General features: G+C 42.9%; 2 protein-coding genes, 1 long non-coding RNA gene and 1 pseudogene across 6 annotated transcripts; 2 read left to right on the forward strand and 2 right to left on the reverse strand.

The window, feature by feature from the left end:
* Positions 1-328: 328 nt before the first annotated feature.
* On the forward strand, positions 329-1174 carry sdhaf1 (succinate dehydrogenase complex assembly factor 1). The gene has a single exon (XM_027280504.1). It carries the CDS (start codon positions 470-472, stop codon positions 716-718), a length of 249 nt encoding a protein of 82 aa, XP_027136305.1. The 5' UTR covers positions 329-469; the 3' UTR covers positions 719-1174.
* A 1401-nt stretch (positions 1175-2575) lies between these two features.
* On the reverse strand, positions 2576-3888 carry LOC113746041 (zinc-binding protein A33-like; annotated as a pseudogene).
* A 4449-nt stretch (positions 3889-8337) lies between these two features.
* Positions 8338-13420, forward strand: LOC113746092 (uncharacterized). Of its 2 annotated transcripts, XR_003462597.1 has the most exons (4): positions 8338-11390; positions 12144-12213; positions 12471-12615; positions 13064-13420. It is a non-coding gene; the product is annotated as an uncharacterized LOC113746092 (long non-coding RNA). The 2 variants fall into 2 exon arrangements; XR_003462596.1 differs by having other exon boundaries at positions 12471-13120.
* A 2892-nt stretch (positions 13421-16312) lies between these two features.
* LOC104936533 (nuclear factor 7, brain-like) lies at positions 16313-20752 on the reverse strand. 3 transcript variants are annotated; one of them, XM_027280502.1, is made up of 2 exons: positions 20645-20752; positions 16313-18863 (listed from the first exon to the last, which is right to left on the reverse strand). In XM_027280502.1, the coding sequence occupies exon 2, from the start codon at positions 18596-18598 to the stop codon at positions 17174-17176; it is 1425 nt and encodes a 474-aa protein (XP_027136303.1). In that variant the 5' UTR covers positions 18599-18863; positions 20645-20752; the 3' UTR covers positions 16313-17173. The 3 variants fall into 3 exon arrangements, with proteins under 3 accessions (XP_027136303.1, XP_027136302.1, XP_019114365.2); XM_027280501.1 differs by having other exon boundaries at positions 20248-20744; XM_019258820.2 differs by lacking the exon at positions 20645-20752 and adding an exon at positions 19161-19518.
* Positions 20753-21645: the final 893 nt, after the last annotated feature.

The raw sequence follows: 21645 nt of genomic DNA on the forward strand, positions 1-21645 counted from the left end.
CGATCCACCAGGATGAGTTGGGCAGAATGTGAGACCGACTCAGGCACTTCTGATGAACTTTGAGAGTGTCTCTAATTCTCCTTGGACAAGCGTCAATAAATAATACAGCATCAGACATCAGAGGCTCCTGAACACTTTCTGAACTCCTGACCTTTGACCTTTGACTTCAGAAACTTCTCCACATCCGTGACGTCCCCACAGACTGTCTAAAACCTGGACATAGTCTCTGAGACTGTCACAGACTGTCTAAAACCTGGACGTAGTCTCAGACTAATGAAAGTGGTTTTAGTCACGTGGTTTGTGTGTTGTTTGTTGGTCTGTATTCGTCAGCTCGTCTAACCTCACACTGTTTCTCCCTTACAGTCAAACATCAGTGACGTCAGTGAGAAGAATGAGGCGGCGCTGTCTGTCCTAGCTTCCTGCCGTCGTGGTTTCAGATCTTCGGGTCCGGTAAGGTTCAGTTTGTCTGATGGCGCGGCACAGCAAGCTTCAGAAGCAGGTCCTGGCTCTGTACCGGCAGTTCCTGCGGGCCGGCCAGGACAAACCGGGCTTCATCCCCCGAATCCGCGACGAGTTCAGAGAGAACGCTCGCATCAAGAAGACGGACGTGATGCACATCGAGTATCTGTACCGACGAGGACAGAGACAGCTGGAGCAGCTGAAGGACGTCAACACCAAACAGCTGGGCTCCTTCTCGAAGCCCGGACAGAAGAGCTGACCTCTGACCTGGACGACGTCATGTGACCCCCGATCAAACCAACAAAGACTTGAGACATGCTGAGATGTTGAATTCAAGGATGGAGCGCTCGGCGATGTGGTCACATGACAAGTCGCTGGAACAAAGTCCAGTATGTTGGAAAGGCTGCACGCTCTGAATGTTGAGGCGACGTCCAAACTGTCCAAACTCTGAGACAAACAGACTGTGAGAAACTGATGAGATGAAATCAATCAATAATCAATAATGTATCCTCATCAAACAGGAAGTAGACTTCTGTGCTATGCATTGCAGCTACTGTTGAACGAGGATCTGTTGGATCATTTCAGGTCAAACAGCTGGAGGTACGAGGGCACGACATTCAGGAATTCAAGCAAATAAAATATGGAGAAAAAAGTGACCTCATCAACCTGACAGCTACAAAAATCAATCAGAAAATAATAAATTAATAAAACAACATTGGTCCTGTCTTTTCTCATGTTTTACTTGGAGCCAGATTCCCACTGCCTGAACTTCCAGGTCCTCTGTGAATCCAGCAGTCCAACAGTCTTTGAAGGTCTGAACACTACAAGATGGAGAACTGTCCTGTCGAATACTTTTGAAAGCTTCTTTGACCAGGAATAATTATTTGTTAAGTCTGTTATCAGACAACCTGATTCATTTATCCCACAGTCACGTCATGTCATTCTCAAAAGAACAGAGCTTATAGATACAACTGAGGAGACCAACTTTCATTCCTGAACATCACAGAGAAATATCAGTTTGACGCTCTTTGATTCCTTTGGTTTCAGCATCAGCAGCTTGTCCAACACTGAAAGTGTGGACGTGAGTCATGTCTTCAGGGGCGTAGAAGGACACCTCAGTATAAAGAAAGACCAAACAGCAAAAATACATTAGACTTTATGAGTACTATTAGTTAATACTACACGTTTATTGTTTTCACATTTTCACAGTTTTTTTAAAGATGACTCAAATGATTAAAATTTACAAACTCTAAAATTATGTGAAATTAAGTTGCTACCAAACTATTTTAAGTATTATGCAAATAATTATTTCTGCAAATGAATGTAAAGTGACAGTAATGATCTGACAGGATGTCTTTCAGAGGGAAATATTGAACTCTTCAGATCTCTGTAGGAAGATCAACACAAAAGACAAAAGGTCAGAGGTCAAAGAGGCCAAACGTACAGGAGCAGTCCAAAGTTTGGACACACCTTCACCCTCTGCACTTGTAGAAACAGAACCACCAAAACTATGAACCAACACTAGAATAATGTGTCAACAAAAAAGTAAAAGAAGTAAAAATCAGTTTCATATTTGAGATTCATCTGTAATCATGTGTAGTTCCATATGTGGCTCATATTTCTGCACATACTAACAACTGACATTTTCTTTGTAATTTGAATCTTTTTAGTTTTAACTGTGACTTCATTTAATGAAAAGAAGAAGAAACAAATCTCTGTAGAATTCTAAACATTATCTGTGGAATTCATATTTTCTTGTATTGTTCGTGGTTATGCACCAAGATTACAGTAACGCAAACTCTGCACCATATGAAGATAGACACAGACAGACACAATGATGATACAACAGGTTGGAGCTTTGATGACCAAGATCCAGAGCCAAAATGAAATTTAAACGTACTTAGACTTTGGGTATTTTTTGAGACACGACACGTGAGGAGCCAAAACATGGAATCAATCCACTTTAGATGTAAAAGGAAAATCAAAAACGAGCAGATCCAGAGCGTCGCTTTGGGTGAAAGTGTGAAGATGAGATTAGAGTGGAATGAACCTCAAACCATCCTGATACAACAAATATTGAAGGTAAAAGTTAAAAATCAACTTTCATTCCTGAACATCACAGAGAAATATCATTTTTTTGTTTTAAAGATATTTTTTGGGCCTTTTTTTTTTTTACAGTGACAGACTGAGAGGACTGTGTGGGCAGAGAGAGAGATGTGGACTGATATGCAGCAAAGGTCTGCAGATCGGATTCAAACCCTGGACCACTGCTGAGCCTTTGTACACGGGGCGGATGCTCAGTTTGACACACTTTGATTTCTTTGGTTTCAGCATCAGCAGCTTGTCCAACACTGAAAAATGGGAAGAGGTTTCTCAGTGAAAGTGTCTCTGTGAGTGTGGATGTGAGTCATGTCTTCAGGGGCGTAGAAGGACACCTCCCCCCTGTCATAGTCCAGCTGGACTCTGATCTTCTGGAGACTTCTTCACTGTGACAGTCTGAAACACATGTATTCCCTGTCCACTGATTGTCCATCAGATCAAACACCAGAGTCCATATTCTGGTGAAGCATATCTCTCTCCCTTCCTGTCACTGACTCTTTACCAAACCTACTTCCCAGGATGATCTCCCACCCCCACCTCCCAGCTGTGTTTCCCTGAGCTGAAGCCCTCAGATCCCATAATTGGCATACATAGTGTTTCTCTCTGGATTGTCAGGAAGCTTCTGTGTGTCTCCATGTGTCACACTGGTCAGTCATCAATACTAGAGTGAGCGGCTTGCAGTGTTGGGTCCAGGATGCAGGACTGAAGTGGACCTTGTCCTTCATCTTCTCCCAGACTCTGAAGGACAGGTTGCCCAGGTGTTGTGCCACATCTATCAGCGCTCCTGAGACCAGCTGTGGATCTGACAGTGAGCTCTGTCTCTGGCTTGGTCTGAGTGGCTTTATAACTGCTGAGGAACGCCACCTTGTGTTTCTTCAGGTCTTCTTCCACAGCAGAGATCCGTCTGACAGGAGGAGATCTGCTCCTGAATCCTCTTCATCTCTCTGCTGATAGTCTTCCCCTTCTGCTCCTCTTCCTCCCTCAGAGCTGCCAGTCTGGACTCCTCTTCCTCTCTCTCAGGAACTGGTGGAGCTTGTTGAACTCTGCTCTGATCTGCCTCTCTGTTGGACAGCAGCTGCTTCTGGAGTGTTGGATCCTTCTTGTGTTTCCTCCCCCACCACCCCCTGGGGCCTCACCGCGGCGGCCGTCCGCGGCCGACCGAAGCGTCGTAGTGATGGCCTCTAAGTCTAGGGGACACCAAGGAAGTGTTCCTGCCTGAAGACGGCACGAGACGTATGCTCCACGACGGTACGGCTGCCGGCAGTCTCCGTAAACCGCTCCCTCGGGCGCGACCCGGTATAACGCAGCGCCGAGCGCCTCCCCGCCCATGCGTTTCGATCACAGCGACACCTCCGCTGGGCCCTCGCGCCCTACGTGCACTCAGCGCACTGCTCCCGCTCGGCTCGGCTCGTTCCTCCCCCCCTTCCCCATACGCGTCGCGCCCGGGATAGCTGCCGGATGCTCAGGCGCCGGGACGGCCTGATAAGGAGGGCGAGGCCGGCAGTCGGGAGCTAGCCACCCTTATGACCGTGGTGATTGCTGAACTCACAGACCAGGACATCACAGCTCTATCTTCATCCTCCAGAACAGCTAGGCTTTTTGATGTTCACTACCACCCACCTCACCTTCTTCTGTTCCTTTCTCGGTCTAGATGGATCCAGATCTTCAGTCTCCACGCAAATTTGGTCAGCCAGATCTTCAATGAAAGTTCACAAGTGATGATCCTTTGGATTACTTTTTACAGATGCGCGACAGTTTTTGTTCCAGTTTGTTTCCAGAAACTTTTGCAGGCAGCTTGACAGACGCTGTGCCCACAAGCTCGAGGGACACGGATCTCTGAAAGTCTCTGAACCACACATGGCCAGCTCAGGAAAAACTTTCAAGATGAGCTCTCTCAGCCATTTGATGAGCAAGTTATCTTCCAACAGCAGGACTCACCAACTTGTCTCTTCAGCTTTCCACTTCATACACTCCAAATGTGTGTTTCCAGAAGAGTCTCACAGCCTCTTGGATGGCGCCTCAGCTCTGTTCAACACTGTCAGAATCTAGTTCAGCTCCGTCTGTCCCAGGCTGAAACATGAACGTCAGGAAATGCTGCAGTGTTGTGTTGTCAGCAGCAGATGGCATCAGGATGTCTTTCAGAGGAAATATTGAACTTTTCAGATATCTGTAGGAAGACAAACACAAAAGACAAAATGGATAAAACAGGTCAGAATCTGATCTGTCATGTTTTGTCACCAAATAAAGAATCAAAAATGTTCATTAAATAGCAGAAACAAGTAGAGCTTTGTGGTGACTGAACATTTTAACAGACTGACTGACACTAAACCAGTTTGACAGCATTTGATTCTTCAGCCAACAGGAAGATTTAACAGCAACCCTGATCTGCTAACATGTCTGTGTGACTGTGTTCATTCCATTCACTCACTAAACACAGAACACTCATTGGTTAATCATTAATTGATTGATTGATTGAACAGGATACTTTCCAAGCTGACCTTCAGAACCTTCAGAAAACTTCCAAGTTCACTTTGGACCTGAACATGTTTGAGTCGTCTTTCCCTCTGTGTGATCTGACCTGTGAGAAATCTCAAGCACTGACAGGAAGAACAAAGTTGTTTTGTCTTTGAGTTAGAAAGTTGGACCAAATTAAATCATCATCCAAACTTTATGACTTTTTTACTGACATGCCTCAGTGGGACACAGATGTGGGCGGTCCAAAGCGATGCTCTTTGCCTCCTGTCATGTGACACTGTAGCGTCCAAAGGTGGTGTTATTGCTGCTGTATGAAACATTTGTTTGTTTGTTGCCCCTGTTTATTGCTGATTACAGCGTTCACTATCTCTGGGCAGTATTTATGTTGTCTTTGTATTGCCTGTGTTTGACCTTTGCTGTTCCATGTAGAACAGATCTCATAACTTCAGGTCAAAGGTTTCATCATTAACAAAGGTTTTCTGACTGTTACACGTAGAACCTTTAACAGGCTTGTGTCTGATTACATCCCAGCACCTGATACATATATTTGTATCCAAGTGGAAAAAATACTTGAGTTACACCGCCGTTCAAACGTTTGGGGTCACTTAGAAAATCCAACAAAACATCAGACAGATCATAAGCACATTGTAAACAGTGTAAATGACTATTGTAGCTGCAAACAGCTGATCTGTAACAGGTGTACAGAGGCTCATCATCAGCAGCATCACTGTGTTCAGACTGCATGCTGTGTTTGTCTGTGTTCATCTGAAATGTCTAACTGCTCATTAGAAACACCTTCTGCAGTCATGGCAGCAGAGCTGGAAACTGTTAACACTGGCCTTCTCCAGACCAGCTGAGTGTCTGCAGCATCAGCAGCTGTGGGTCCATTACAGGCTCAACATGTCCACAAACAGAGAAGTTTCTACTGAAACGTGTCCGTCTGTTCTTGTTCTGAGAAATTAAACTGAAGTGAAACTATTCACATCACAGAGCAGCTCAAACTGGCTCTAACCAGAACAGAAAGAGGAGACCTCAGTGTCTAACTGAACAAGAGTGTTCTGGAGTTTTCTCTCCTGAGGTAACACAAGGTCCCGTGTGGGCCTTGAGGTCCTCAGCAGTATTAGTTGTTTGGCTTTGGTTGGGAACAGTAGGTGCTAGTCTATCTCAACACTGTGGTGTCCAGGGTCACAGAGACCTGTTGCTGCCTTCATAGACATAATAGATAGCTTGTTGTTGACGGTCCAATCTGCGTAAACAGACATCTGTGTCCCCAGACTAGAACATGCTGACAATAACACCTCCATGGGTAAAGACATTCTCTGTGACTAATTCTGGGCGTGTAGTATTTGTGGTGTTATCTTGGGGTTTAAAGTCGATCCACCAGGATGAGTTGGGCAGAATGTGAGAGGCACTTCTGATGAACTTTGAGAGTGTCTCTAATTCTCCTTGGCCAAGCGTCAATAAATAATACAGCATAAGACATCAGAGGCTCCTGAACACTTTCTGAACTCCTGACCACTGACCTTTGACCTCAGCAACTTCTCCACAACAACAAGAGGACAAGAACATCAGAGTATCTAGTCTGAGAAACAGACGCTCACAGGTCCTTAACTGGCAGCAAACTGAACAGAAGCTGTGGCTGCAGCTCAGAGACACAGGATCTCTGAACGTCTCTGAACACACATGGCAGCTCAGGAAACTTTCAAGATGAGCTCTCTCAGCCATTTGATGAGCAAGTTATCTTCCAACAGCAGGACTCACCAACTTGTCTCTTCAGCTTTCCACTTCATACACTCCAAATGTGTGTTTTCCAGCAGAGATCTCACACCCTGTGATGGCGCCTCGGCTCTGTTCAACACTGTCAGAATCTAGTTCAGCTCCCTCTTCCATTGGTTAATCATTAACGGTAGTAAAACTGTCATTTTTTATTAGCAGCAGATTGAACAGGATCCTTTACAAGCTGACCTTCAGAACCTTCAGAAAACTTCCAAGTTCACTTTGGACCTGAACATGTTTGAGTCGTCTTTCCCTCTGTGTGATCTGACCTGTGAGAAATCTCAAGCACTGACAGGAAGAATAAAGTTGTTTTGTCTTTGAGTTAGAAAGTTGGACCAAATTAAATCATCATCCAAACTTTATGACTTTTTTACTGACATGTCTCAGTGGGACACAGATGTGGGCGGTCCAAAGCGATGCTCGATGCCTCCTGTCATGTGACACTGTAGCATCCAAAGGTGGTGTTATTGCTGCTGTATGAGGACTCTGGATGAATATTTCAAAGTCGTGGAAATAATTAACGATGAATTGTTGAATTGAGCTTTCCAGCACCCTAGAATAAATGTACCTGTGTAGGCTGAGCAGGGTGATACTCTGATCATTCAAACACTCTCTGTCTATCTGAAGCTAAACTTGTGAGAATATTCCCAGAATATTTCAGAAACATTTCTTTGTTCGTTGCTCCTGTTTATTGCTGATTACAGCGTTCACTATCTTTGGACAGTATTTAGGTTGTCTTTGTGAGCGGGTCAACTAGAATAATGTTGGGGTGCCAGTCAGAGTCAGTAAAATAAAACGGAACAAAAATAGTTCAGTCAACCCACATAAAATAATAACCATGCAGATCAACACAGCAATAACCCACAAAAGCAATCAAACACACCAACAATGAGATTTCCACAATATATGTATTTTCACAATTATCATCCACAGTGCAAAAAAGTTCAGGTCAGTCCATTTGGAAAAATTACATTCCAGTTTTCCACAATACCACAGTTCAGGTCCTTAACTGGCAGTTTCATTAAATATACCTGCAGAACACAACAAAGATTAACACACAGCTAATATATATATATATATATATATGTATGTGTGTGTGTGTATATATGTACTCCTATACAGTATACATGTTAATCACTAAACATCTCTGTCTGTGAATAAACACACATTCAAAGAGTCATTCTCTTGTTATTATGCCTCTGGACCGCTCGGGCAAGTTGACAGTGGTGTCAGAGGTGGGATTCAAACCTTAAGAGCTATCAGAAGTCACAGTCTGATTAGCCAGGAACCATCATGACGAGAGGTGGTAAGAAGATGGAGTACCATGAGGAGCCTGACGATGGGGCCAGGTGCTGCTGCCGACCAGCGAGGGGCCACGGCAGCCAGCAACCCTGATAAGCTGGAGGAGCTGACCAGTCTGGTTAAGTCTCTGGTCGTCTCACAGGCATCCAGAAATGAACGGATGGACAAAGAGACGACACGCCAGGAACAGAGGTGGAGAGACGACACGCCAGGAACAGAGGTGGAGAGGCCTGCAGCACCAATTCACCTAGATCCAAGCACAAGTGAGAGAGCTGAGAGAAGATTATGAGAACAGACCTGAGCATGGGCATGATGATGGCAGCGGTGGGGAAGACCCTGGGCTGGGTCCTAGTCAAGCCAGCCGGCATGCTGAGCCACCACCACAGAGATCGCCACACAGCCACAGGGACCCAAAGCTGGATCCATGAACAGGACCTGAAGATGGCAGAGGAAGCAGTGGCAGAGATCTTCATGTCAGCCAGAACTGGGAGCAGACGAGGCACCAATGAGAAGTATTACATAGTACAAGCATATTACAAGTATTTCATCGAATTCACCCCTCAAGCTAGTGTGTATCGATTTCCTTCACCTGGAGGCTTGCAGGGGGGGATGTGAGTACATCCTGGTAGTGGTTGACCACTTCACCGGATTCGCCCAAGCCCATCCCACCAGGAACAAGGCCGGGAAAATGGCTGCTGATCTGCTTTTCAATGATTTCATTCCCAGATTTGGGTACCCGGCCAAGTTAGTCAGTTAGCGGGTGTTGCCCACTCGAGGACCTCTCCATACCATCCCCAGGGCAACCCTGCAGAGAGGTTCAATCGCACACTACTGCAGATGCTCCGGACCCTGGGAGAGAAAGAGAAGGAAAATTGGAAGGACCACCTGCCACATGTACTACATGCATACAATTGTACAAGGTACGAGGCCACAGGTTTCTCCCCATACTATTTGTTGTATGGCGGACATCCTCGCCTTCCTGTTGATCTCCTCTTTGGCCTCATAACAGATGAGGGAGCGGAAATCAGTGGACCTAGGGGATATGCTGAGAAATGGGCAGGAAAAAGGCATATCGAATAGCAAACGCAAACAGCCAACAGTCCTGCTCAAAAGGGAAGACATACTACGATAAAAGGAGCAAAGGAGTCATTCTTCAGCCTGGGGACAGAGTCCTGGTACGCAATCTCAGTGAACGAGGGGGCCCTGGGAAGCTTAGACCATACTGGGAGCAACTCATCTACATCGTGAGAGAGCAGGTGGGAGATAACCCTGTCTACAAAGTAAGCGGGAGGTCGACCAGTTCGCACTCTGCACAGGAACCTCCTGTTACAAGTGAACAGCCTACCTGTGGAGCCTCCTCAGAACCCGTCCATCACAGTTAAGTCAGGAAAGAGAACTAAAAAAACCTCAAGCGCTCCAAAACCCACATGGGAGAGACAGAGCCTCGACATAAGTGACTCTGAGGAAGAGGGATGTGCGCCTCAATACTGGTTGCGAATACCAGCGGAGAAACCAAGAGCTGAGAGTCTTACCTGGCCCGAATGTTACGCTTGACTCCCAAAACAGATCCGAACAGACTGAGACCTATCAGGGAGAAGTAAATCATGCAGAGCCTGAACAGGAAGGAGAAGATGTCAGAGGTGAGGAACAGGGGGTATCCAGTGGGGATGAACAAGACACGGGGCAGCTACCACCTACAACCGTTCAAGAGGACAATGTTCCCACACTGCAACCTGAGCATCAGGTTCCCCTGAGACAGTCCACCAGAGAAAGACGGCCAGATTATGTGTTCACTTACCCATCCCTGGGTCAACCAGCTTATCAGCCTTGTCCCACTGTGGGCGCAGTTGGAATCCAGCCAGTACAGTGTTCTTACCAGTGTCTCTGTCCACCATACTTCCACCCCTTCCAACCCCCATCCATCACTCCATACCAATACTTACCTGTCCTGTACCCAGCCCATTGTTGATGAGACACCATTAAAACCAGTTGCATACATTCCATACTCACCTGTTGAGATTTGAAACACACACATAATAGATTTCTCTAAGGTTACATTGAAAGTTTGGATGTGTTTTTGAAAAAAAAAAGAAGAAAAGATTATGTAATGTTCAGAGTGAAATAATTTAGAATAGCTTGTGTCAGGAGCCACTTTTATTTGTTGGGGAGTGTGTGATAATGGAAGAGCACATAGTCACTTTTTGTTTGTTTACGGTCGAAATCTGGTGTTGATATGAGAACATAATTTTACACAGTACTTTATTATTGTTTGTAGCAACCAGCTCAAGGTTGAATATAATTCTTACATTTTATTGTGAAGGACAATCTTTATGGGGGGTAAAGAAAAAAAGAAAGAAAAGAAAGCAGAACTGAAGTGCAGGTATGGTTTCACCGCGGGGCCTGGTCCGCTCTTTCGCTCACTGACTGTTTAATTCTGTTTTCCAGGTTTGTACTCGGTTGAAAATAAGACCAATTCCTCCTGAAATGTGTAGTAATGTATTGTAGCGAATGGCTAATTAGTACATGTGTATGTGTGATGCTATGTGCTAGGTTCCTCACTCCCTGGTGTTTGTATTTCAGTTTTTTTAGATATCCTGACATGTTATGACTGATGATTAATGTTAAAAAAAGATAGGTTGACTGTTTATGACTAAAGGGGGGATTATTCCTAAAGTTATATGAGCTGTTATGTGTCCAGTTTCTGTTTAAAGATACAGTATAAGTTGAGCAGTTTTCCCTATGTGTATTATGTTTCATAGTTTGGCTCTAAAGTCATTTAAATACTCATCCTAAGCTAAAGAGTGTTTGTGATTTACCGTATTACATGGATACATTAGTGGATTTCTGGAGTTAACCAGAACAAAAGTATAGTTATATAAGCTAACATGATAATTGCTAAACCTGATCCATTCTTTGTATGTTATGGCACTTAAAATAAAGTGTGTGGAAGAAGTTTAAACTAACAAATGAGAATTGAAATTGAAACATGTTTACAGTAGGGGATGTTTATTGTTTATTGATATTGTTGTTGTTGTAATAAAGAGACAGATTTTGTGAGGAAAAGATGGTGGTCCGCTCTTTCGCTCACTGACTTTTTAATTCTGTTTTCCAGAGAGAGAGTTGAGAGCGGTGAACCAGCCAAACTTAATTTGTTACTACAGTTTTACACTTTTAAACTTAACAATGGCAGAGGACGCAGAGGCAGAGATCTTCATGTCAGGCAGAATTGGGAGCAGACGAAGCACCTTCAGGCCGTGATGACCACCTCACCAGGCGTAGTAAGTCCAATGGGGGTGAGAGAGATGGTCAAGCTCAGGTTAGACCTCAGTCTAGCACCGTACCCTCCCAGTGGAGCAGGCAAACAGTCATTCTATGGCTCTAGACAGGATATCCACTGGTATCTGTATAATGAAATAGGTCACACCCAGTACACATGCCCTGCCACCAGACAGAGTAAACCCTCACTCTTGTACTGTCCCCAGGCCCACCCGCCCAGCCCCAGTTCAGAATGAGGTGCACACAGTGTCGGTCTTAGTGAATGGCCAGCGTGAGGAGGCCCTCTTGGACTCTGGTAGCATCCAGCCTGTTGTGTTATCCAGCATCGTCCCTAGGGGGCTGTGGAGTGAGTCCACTTCTAGGATAGGCTGTGTTCATGGGGATGAGAAAGTGTATCCCACAGCTGAGGTGTATCTTACTGTAGGCGGTCTTTGGTGCCGAGGTTGCCATACCCAGTGTGAAGGACACTGAACTGAAATGACTTTGGACTGCCATCTAGTGGCCAGTTTTGTTCAGAGCGGGGTATAAATGGGAAGGGACTATTAAGCCCTGTAAGCTCCACCTGCGCACATCCTCACCTGTGCTCATCACCATTGTCCTTTGTCTCCTTGGTTGCCATGGCGTCCATGCGGCTGTGTCTCTTTGTTTGTTTGGATTATCTATGGTTGAGTACGTTTTTTGTCTGAACTATGTATTGTGCTTTTATACATTTCTATGTCTGTTTGGTCTGTTTTAAGTTTGTTTATTGTCATCAGAAGGCAGATGGTTCCCAGACGCCACCTTCAACACCGTAAAACACTAGCTCCCTTGGTACAGTGGAACGAGGTATGTGGACCTCAGTTTGTTTGTGATTTCCTTTGTCCTTGATGTTTGAATTGGTTTTGTTTGAGGGATGCCGCCTGCATTATCAGATTGAGTTTTAACATTGATTGTGACTATTGTCTAATAAATGGATCTTTTTAATTGTCTTTTGAATGGAGGTAATTCTGTTGATGATTTGGGAATCATATTAGGATTGTAAATTAAGTGTTTCATTCATGAATTTGATCTTTCTTTTTTCTTTCTGTATTTCTTTTCTATAGTTTTCACGGTGCTACGGCCGATAAACAAAACAGAAGCACCCGTTGAATCTCTCCACCTCATTTCTCGACGCCAAGGGTCCGCTACACCCAGTGATCCTGGGGACTGATGTTCCCACTCTGCTAGACCTGATACAGCAGTCAAAAGGTAACAACCAGGGTACCTGTGAGGGTCAAGTAAAGAACACTGTTGAGGCACCGATTCTGGAGGTTGAGCAACGACCATGGCAGCTAGACGCACAGACAGAAGCTAGTTCACTGAACATGGTCACAACTCGGGCTCAGAGCAAAAGTAACACTCTTCAGGAGTTACCTTTTTACGACGCTGAACTGGAAGCAGGCAGAGCTAAGCAGACAAAGACCAGAGCTCAGAGACGAAGGGAGAAGGTTTTGGCAACAGCAAGGGGGCAGTGTGAGGAAACAGTGAAGCCTACCCAGCCATTAGACGTTCACATTCCTTCAGACATGAAGGCTGATCAAGCACTGAAACCCTGGTTTCAGAAGGTCTCAGAGGTTGAGGGTGTGAAACAGGGCAAGACTGACTGTATAGCTGAGGTCAGCTATGTGATCAAAGATGGCATTCCTTTCTTTGACAGGATAGGCATGGATATTGTGGGGCCGCTGGAAAGAAGTTCCTTAGGAAACATCAGAGTGTTGAGGCGACGTCCAAACTGTCCAAACTCTGAGACAAACAGACTGTGAGAAACTGATGTGATGAAATCAATCAATAATCAATAATGTATCCTCATCAAACAGGAAGTAGACTTCTGTGCTATGCATTGCAGCTACTGTTGAACGAGGATCTGTTGGATCATTTCAGGTCAAACAGCTGGAGGTACGAGGGCACGAGCACATTCAGGAATTCAAGCAAATAAAATATGGACAAAAAAGTGACATCATCAATCTGACAGCTACAAAAATCAATCAGAAAATAATAAATGAATAAAACAACATTGGTCCTGTCTTTTCTCATGCTTTACTTGGAGCCAGATTCCCACTGCCTGAACTTCCAGGTCCTCTGTGAATCCAGCAGTCCAAAGACAGTTTGTTTCCCCAAACCAAACAGCAAAAATACATTAGACTTTATAAGTACAATTAGTTAGTACTACACGTTTTTATACTTCATATTGTGAACTTTTTTTTTCTGTAATCAAACTTCAATAACATCAAGGAATATTTAAGGCAATTCAAAAAAACATTTAAAATAATTGCAATATCAGAAACGTGGATCAATGCAGAAAGGAAAACAAAAATGTAATAATCAGCTGTATATACAGAACTCCAGGATCTAGTATTGAAGCATATAATCACTGGATAGGGGAAATGTTTTCAAAAACGAATCAAAAAGTTGTTTTCATCTGTGGTGACAATATTGATCTGCTCAATCCAAATAAGCACAAAATCACAGATGAATTTATCAACACTATGTACAGCATGAGTTTATATCCAAAAATCACCAGACCTAGTAGAATCACATCCCATTGTGCCACTTTAATCAATAAAATATTGAAAATAATACAATAAGCGGACTATTAATTAACGACATCAGTGACCACCTACCAGTGTTTACAGTTTATAACAGCAACTACCAGAGAAATCAGTCAGAGGAAAAACTAAAATACAGATGTGTGAGGACAGAGGAAACTATGAATACATTTAAGAATGATTCACTGCCACAAAATTGGGAAAAGGTATATAATGAAAGTGATATTGATAGTGCATATGAAACCGTTTTAAGAATATTCACATCATTATATGATAAAAAAAGTGTCCAATAAAACGATACTACAGAAAACAAAAATACAAAGATTGACCATGGTTCACGAAGGGATTACAAAATGCTTGTAAAAAGAAAAATACACTATATAGAGAATTCATAAAACAAAGGACTAAAGAGGCAGAAAAGAAATATAAAAACTATAAAAACAAATTAACCAGAATTATAAGGGTGTGTAGGAAAGAATACTATAGTAAAATATATTATAAGAAAAGCAATATTAAAGGAATATGGGACATATTAAATAGTATTATTAATAATAGTGCTAAACAACTGAGTTACCCTCAATATTTTAATAACATTAAAAAGGACAATATGGACGATGTGGTCAACAGCTTTAATGATCTTTTTGTAAATGTTGGACCAAACCTGGCAAGAAAAATTCCCCGATCCATTGTTATCTGAGGATTGGAACAATAACCTTATAGTGAGAAATCCCAGTTCAATGTTTCTCACAGCAGTAGAAGAAAAATAAATCATAGATATGGTAAATAAATGTAAATACAAAACATCTACTGATGCAAATGAAATCGATATGAAAGTTGTAAAAAAGTCATTGAGGGGATTTCTGAACCACTTACATACATCTGTAACTTATCATTCCAAACCGGAAAATTTCCTAACAACATGAAAATAGCTAAAGTTGTGCCGCTGTATAAAACTGGGGATAGACACTACTTCACAAATTACAGGCCAGTTTCTTTACTTTCACAATTCTCCAAAATTCTAGAAAAACTATTCAATAACAGATTAGACAAATTCATAAACAAACATAAATTACTTTCTGACAGTCAATACGAATTTAGAGCAAACAGCTCTACATCACTGGCATTAACAGAATCAATTGAGGAGATCACAAACTGCATTCAGTATTCAGTGTATTCATAGATCTCAAAAAAGCTTTTGATACAATTAATGATAACATGTTAATCAACAAACGTGAACGGTACGGGATCAGAGGGTTAGTATTGCACTGGGTGAGAAGTTATTTAAGCAACAGAAAATAATTTGTGAAGTTGGGGGAACATTCATCTTCATGCTTGAACATTGCTTGTGGCGTCCCACAGGGCTCAGTATTAGGTCCAAAACTATTTATAATTTACATAAATGACATATGCAAAGTCTCAAAAGCATTAAAATTAGGATTATTTGCAGATGACACTAGTATTTTTTGTTCTGGGGGGGATTTACATGAAGTACTGGGGAGGATCACCATTGAAATGTGCAGACTGAAAATGTGGTTTGACAGAAACAAATTATCGTTAGACTTAAGTAAAACCAAATTCATGTTATTCAGCAATTGCAATAAGAATACACAAGTACAGTTACAAATAGATGGGGTGGACATTGAAAGAGTATATGAAAACAAGTTTCTTGGAATAACTATTGATGATAAAATAATATAAAACATGTACGAAGCATTTCAGTTCTGAGCAAAGCAAAACACATTCTGGACCACAAATCACTCCACATTCTCTACTGTTCACTGATTTTACCATATTATCAATACTGTGCAGAGGTCTGGGGCAATACTTATAAATGTACAATACAATCTCTATCCATAGTGCAGAAAAGAGCCATAAGAATAATTCATAATACCGGTTATAGAGACCACACAAATTCACCATTCTTAAAATCAAAAACATTAAAACTCACTGACCTGGTTCATTTCCAAACAGCACAAATCATGTACAAAGCAAAAAACAATCTACTTCTTGGCAACATTCAAAAATAGTTATAATAGTATAATAGTTCAATTTAAAACACCAGCGGGCATGTACAACATTAAAAAGTTTTTGCCTTTCAGTTTGTGGAGTGAGGCTGTGGAACAGACGGGGTGTGGAGCTCAAGCAATGTCCAAGCATGATCCAGTTTAAAAAGCGGTACAAACACACGAGGTACAGGGAGGAAGAAGGGCTTTAACAATGGGTGTTTTCATAAATGATAAATGATTTATGTATTTGTTTGTTTAATATATTTATTTTCTATGTCCTCTATTTTCTTTTTTTTGTAAATATGTAGGTATTACTTAGAAATGTATGTTTGGGGAGTACGATTATTTATTGAATAGTGGAGAAGGCGTAGGTTTAAATAAGCATAAGCTTCATCCTACTCCTTTTCGGACATGTTGGGTTCACATTATTACGTTTTATATTAACTATTGTTATTGTTGTTTTGACTATTTTCATTGGATTTGTTTGTTTTTCAGTTCACTTTGTTGTGTTTGGCCAAACGTACAGGAGCAGTCCAAAGTTTGGACACACCTTCACCCTCTGCACTGTAGAAACAAAGAGACACCAAAACTATGAACCAACACATGAAATAATGTGTCAACAAAAAAGTAAAGAAGTAAAAATCTGTTTCATATTTGAGATTCATCTGTAATCATGTGTAGTTCCATATGTGGCTCATATTTCTGCACATACTAACAACTGAACATTTTCTTTGTAATTTGAATCTTTAGTTTTACATTCTAACTGTGACTTCATTTACTGAAAAGAAGAAGAAACAAATCTCTGTAGAATTCTAAACATTATCTGTGAATTCATATTTTTCTTGTATTGTTCGTGGTTATGCACCAAGATTACAGTAACGCAAAACCTCTGCACCATAATGAAGATAGATACAGACAGACACAATGATGATACAACAGGTTGGAGCTTTGATGACCAAGATCCAGAGCCAAAATTCAATTTAAACGTACTTAGACTTTGGGTCATTTCTTTGAGAGCACAGACACAGTGAGGAGCCAAAACATGGAATCAAATCCACTTTAGATGTAAAAGAGAAAATCAAAAGACGAGCAGATCCAGAGCGCTGCTTTGGGTGTAAAGTGTGATGATGAGATTAGAGTGGAATGAACCTCAAACCATCCTGATACAACAAATATTGAAGGTAAAAGTTAAAAATCAACTTTCATTCCTGAACATCACAGAGAAATATCAGTTTGACACACTTTGATTTCTTTGGTTTCTGCATCAGCAGCTTGTCCAACACTGAAATATGGGAAGAGTTTCTCAGTGAAAGTGTCTCTGTAAGTGTGGATGTGAGTCATGTCTTCAGGGGCGTAGAAGGACACCTCCCCCCTGTCATAGTCCAGCTGGACTCTGATCTTCTGGAGACTCTTCTTCACTTTGACAGTCTGACCAACAACATCAAAGTATATTCCTCTGCGATGCAGTAAACACCAGAGTCCATATTCTGGTGAGACATTTCTCTCTCCCTTCCTGTTCACTGACTCTTTAACCAAACCTACATTCCAGTCAGGATGATCTCCCACCTCCACCTCCCAGCTGTGTTTCCCTGAGCTGAAGCCCTCAGATCCAAAAACATTGGTATACTTAGTGTTTCTCTCTGGATTGTCAGGAAGCTTCTGATATGTGTCTCCATGTGTCACACTGGTCAGATCATCAGACAGGTAGAGCCAGCGGCTTGCAGTGTTTGGGTCCAGGATGACAGGACTGAAGTGGACCTTGTCCTTCATCTTCTCCCAGACTCTGAAGGACAGGTTGCCCAGGTGTTTGGCCACATCTATCAGCGCTCCTGAGACCAGCTGTGGATCTGACAGTGAGCTCTGGTCTCTGGCTCTGGTCTGAGTGGCTTTATAACTGCTGAGGAACGCCACCTTGTGTTTCTTCAGGTCTTCTTCCACAGCAGAGATCCTGTCTGACAGAGAGGAGATCTGCTCCTGAATCCTCTTCATCTCTCTGCTGATAGTCTTCCCCTTCTGCTCCTCTTCCTCCCTCAGAGCTGCCAGTCTGGACTCCTCTTCCTCTCTCAGGAACTGGTGGAGCTTGTTGAACTCTGCTCTGATCTGCCTCTCTGTGGACAGCAGCTGCTTCTTGGAGTGTTGGATCACTTCATTGTATGTTTCCTCCACATGTTTGTATTTGTTCCTCTTGTCCTGCAGAGACTTTAAGTCAGATTTCAGCTGCTCCTTCAGGCCATCGACTGCTTGTTCTATAGGAACCACCTTGTGACCGTGGTGATGCTGAAACTCACAGACAGGACACACAGCTCTATCTTCATCCTCACAGAACAATCTAGGCTCTTCTTGATGTTCACTACACACCACCTCCACCTTCTTCTGTCCTTTCTCGGTCTCAGATGATCCAGATTTCAGTCTCCCAGCAAACGCGTCAGCCAGATCCTTCAATGAAAAGTTCACAAGTGGATGATCCTTTGAGGATTTCCTTTTACAGATGGGACAGTTTTTGTTTCCAGCTTGTTTCCAGAACTTTTGCAGGCAGCTTGAACAGAAGCTGTGGCCACAGCTCAGAGACACAGGATCTCTGAAAGTCTCTGAACACACATGGCAGCTCAGGAAACTTTCAAGATGAGCTCTCTCAGCCATTTGATGAGCAAGTTATCTTCCAACAGCAGGACTCACCAACTTGTCTCTTCAGCTTTCCACTTCATACACTCCAAATGTGTGTTTTCCAGCAGAGATCTCACAGCCTGTGATGGCGCCTCAGCTCTGTTCAACACTGTCAGAATCTAGTTCAGCTCCGTCTGTCCCAGGCTGAAACATGAACGTCAGGAAATGCTGCAGTGTTGTGTTGTCAGCAGCAGATGGCGTCAGGATGTCTTTCAGAGGAAATATTGAACTTTTCAGATATCTGTAGGAAGACAAACACAAAAGACAAATGGATAAAACAGGTCAGAATCTGATCTGTCATGTTTTGTCACCAAATAAAGAATCAAAAATGTTCATTAAATAGCAGAAACAAGGAGAGCTTTGTGCTGACTGAACATTTCAACAGACTGACTGACACTAAACCAGTTTGACAGCATTTGATTCTTCAGCCAACAGGAAGATTTAACAGCAACCCTGATCTGCTAACATGTCTGTGTGACTGTGTTCATTCCATTCACTCACTACACACAGAACACTCATTCAACAAGCTTTTATTTACCTTTGATTTGATTTACGTGTCCAATATTCTGCTTTTCATCAGAGGTCAAAGAGGCCAAATGTACAGGAGCAGTCCAAAGTTTGGACACACCTTCACCCTTTGCACTGTAGAAACTTCTACACTTCTTCTTCACTTCTCAGCTCATTTCATTCTCTGACTCTGCCACACCCTGCTCCATCTGCTTCACTGCAACCAGGACACACACACCTGCTTCTCACCTGCACACACACCTGACTCCATCTACTCAGCCTGTACTTAAACACCAGATCCACACACACTCACTGTCAGATTGTTCTTAGCTGATCCCATGCAAGACTCTCCAGTGTTTGTCCTTTGGACCTGCTGTTGCGACCCGTCGGTTCTGACCCCCTCTTCACCGTTCCTGGTAAAACACCCTGCCTGTTCCTAGTCGGTGCGTGTAAACTCTAGTACATTAAGAACTGTATTCCGCCTGAGTGTGCGACTGGATCCACCTCTGGATCATGACAATTGCAATCTGGCTAAACAGGGATCCAGCCCCCACCCAGCTGAACACCACCAGACTGTTCCAACCTGGCACAAACCATGAATACTTTGGCTGTCCAGGTAAAACAGCTAACAGCCATCATAACCCAGTCGACTGCCACATCCTCGACGGCCATGCCTCAGTCGCCCTTTCTGGAGACCCCACCACCCAGAGACCCTCCTGAACCCCAGGTGGGAGCACCAGAGCACTACTCCGGAGATCCTGAGACCTGTGGACCGTTTCTCACAAACTGTTCTATTGTTTGCTCTGCAACCCTGTACCCTTGCCACTGAGGAGGCAGAGGTAGCGTTCAGCTTCAGTCTTTCAAGATGAGCTCTCTCAGCCATTTGATGAGCAAGTTATCTTCCAACAGCAGGACTCACCAACTTGCTCTTCAGCTTTCCACTTCAAACACTCCAAATGTTGTTTTCCAGCAGAGATCTCAACAGCCTGTGATGGCGCCTCAGCTCTGTTCAACACTGTCAGAATCTAGTTCAGCTCCCCTTCCATTGTTTAATCATTAACGGTAGTAAAATATCATTTTTTCTTATCAGCAGATTGAACAGTCCTTTACAAGCTGACCTTCAGAACCTTCAGAAAACTTCCAAGTTCACTTTGGACCTGAACATGTTGTGAGTCGTCTACCTGAAACGTGTTCGTCTGTTCTTGTTCTGAGAAATAGAAACTGAAGTGAAACTATTCACGTCACAGAGCAGCTCCAAACTGGATCTAACCAGAACAGAAAGAGGAGACCTCAGTGTCTAACTGAACAAGAGGACAAGAAAATCAGAGCATCTAGTCTGAGAAACAGACGCTCACAGGTCCTTAACTGGCCACAAACTGAACAGAAGCTGTGGCTGCCGCTCAGAGACACAGGATCTCTGAAAGTCTCTGAACACACATGGCAGCTCAGGAAACTTTCAAGATGAGCTCTCTCAGCCATTTGATGAGCAAGTTATCTTCCAACAGCAGGACTCACCAACTTGTCTCTTCAGCTTTCCACTTCATACACTCCAAATGTGTGTTTTCCAGCAGAGATCTCACAGCCTGTGATGGCGCCTCGGCTCTGTTCAACACTGTCAGAATCAGGAAATGCTGCAGTGTTGTATTGTCAGCAGCAGATGGCGTCAGGATGTCTTTCAGAGGAAATATTGAACTTTTCAGATATCTGTAGGAAGACAAACACAAAAGACAACATGGATAAAACAGGTCAGAATGTGTCTGACGTCTCTTTCTTCTAGTTTGAAAATAAAACTGCAATCATAAATCACATGTGAACTATGGTGGGACCTTTGACCAGGACGTTGCACAACTTTTCTTTCTTAATTTCAGGTAATTATCTTTCAATGCACCTATTTGATGTTGCTGACATGATTACAAACTCGTGGAAATCCATAAACAGTTAGAAGTAATCCTGAAGAACGAGCACACTGAATCTGTTTAGAACAATATTCATCTTCATAACAAAACACTATGAACAGAAATGTCTTTTGTTGAACGCTCTAAAAAATCATCTATTCAGAATAACACCATGAGCTTCAGTATGACATCACTTTAATATTAACAACAACATCTATGTATCTATACACGTCGTTGTTACTGTCTGTTTTTAACTGATGATTGAACGTTGAAATTAAAATCATCTTTTCTTGGAGCTGTGACTCTGTTTGGGACAGGAAACTTTCCTTCAGTCGGACAGCACTGAGTTTGTTGTCGTCTCTCGACAGCTTTATCCTAATGAATAAATCTGAATGTAGATTTAAAGTCAATAAAAAGTCAAATATAAAGCGTCCTGCTGCTTCTGAAATGAAGTTGAAATGTTTCATGTTCTCTCATCGCACTTATGAGGACGTCAGTGTAGCTCCATGTTTGGACTGCTGGGTGGCAGCAGTCTGAGTCACAGAAGAAGAGGAAGAAGAAATATGAAATACTGTTGAGGACAGATGAGCACAGCAGGGGAGGGAAACAGTGTTGATGTGG

Source organism: Larimichthys crocea, chromosome VII (assembly GCF_000972845.2).
Source record: "Larimichthys crocea isolate SSNF chromosome VII, L_crocea_2.0, whole genome shotgun sequence".
Lineage (NCBI taxonomy): Eukaryota > Metazoa > Chordata > Actinopteri > Sciaenidae > Larimichthys > Larimichthys crocea.

Bases quoted from the DNA above. Each gene is read 5' to 3' on its own strand.
- sdhaf1 (XM_027280504.1), top strand. From the start codon at position 470: ATGGCGCGGCACAGCAAGCTTCAGAAGCAGGTCCTGGCTCTGTACCGG.
- LOC104936533 (XM_027280502.1), bottom strand. From the start codon at position 18,598: ATGGCTGAGAGAGCTCATCTTGAAAGTTTCCTGAGCTGCCATGTGTGT.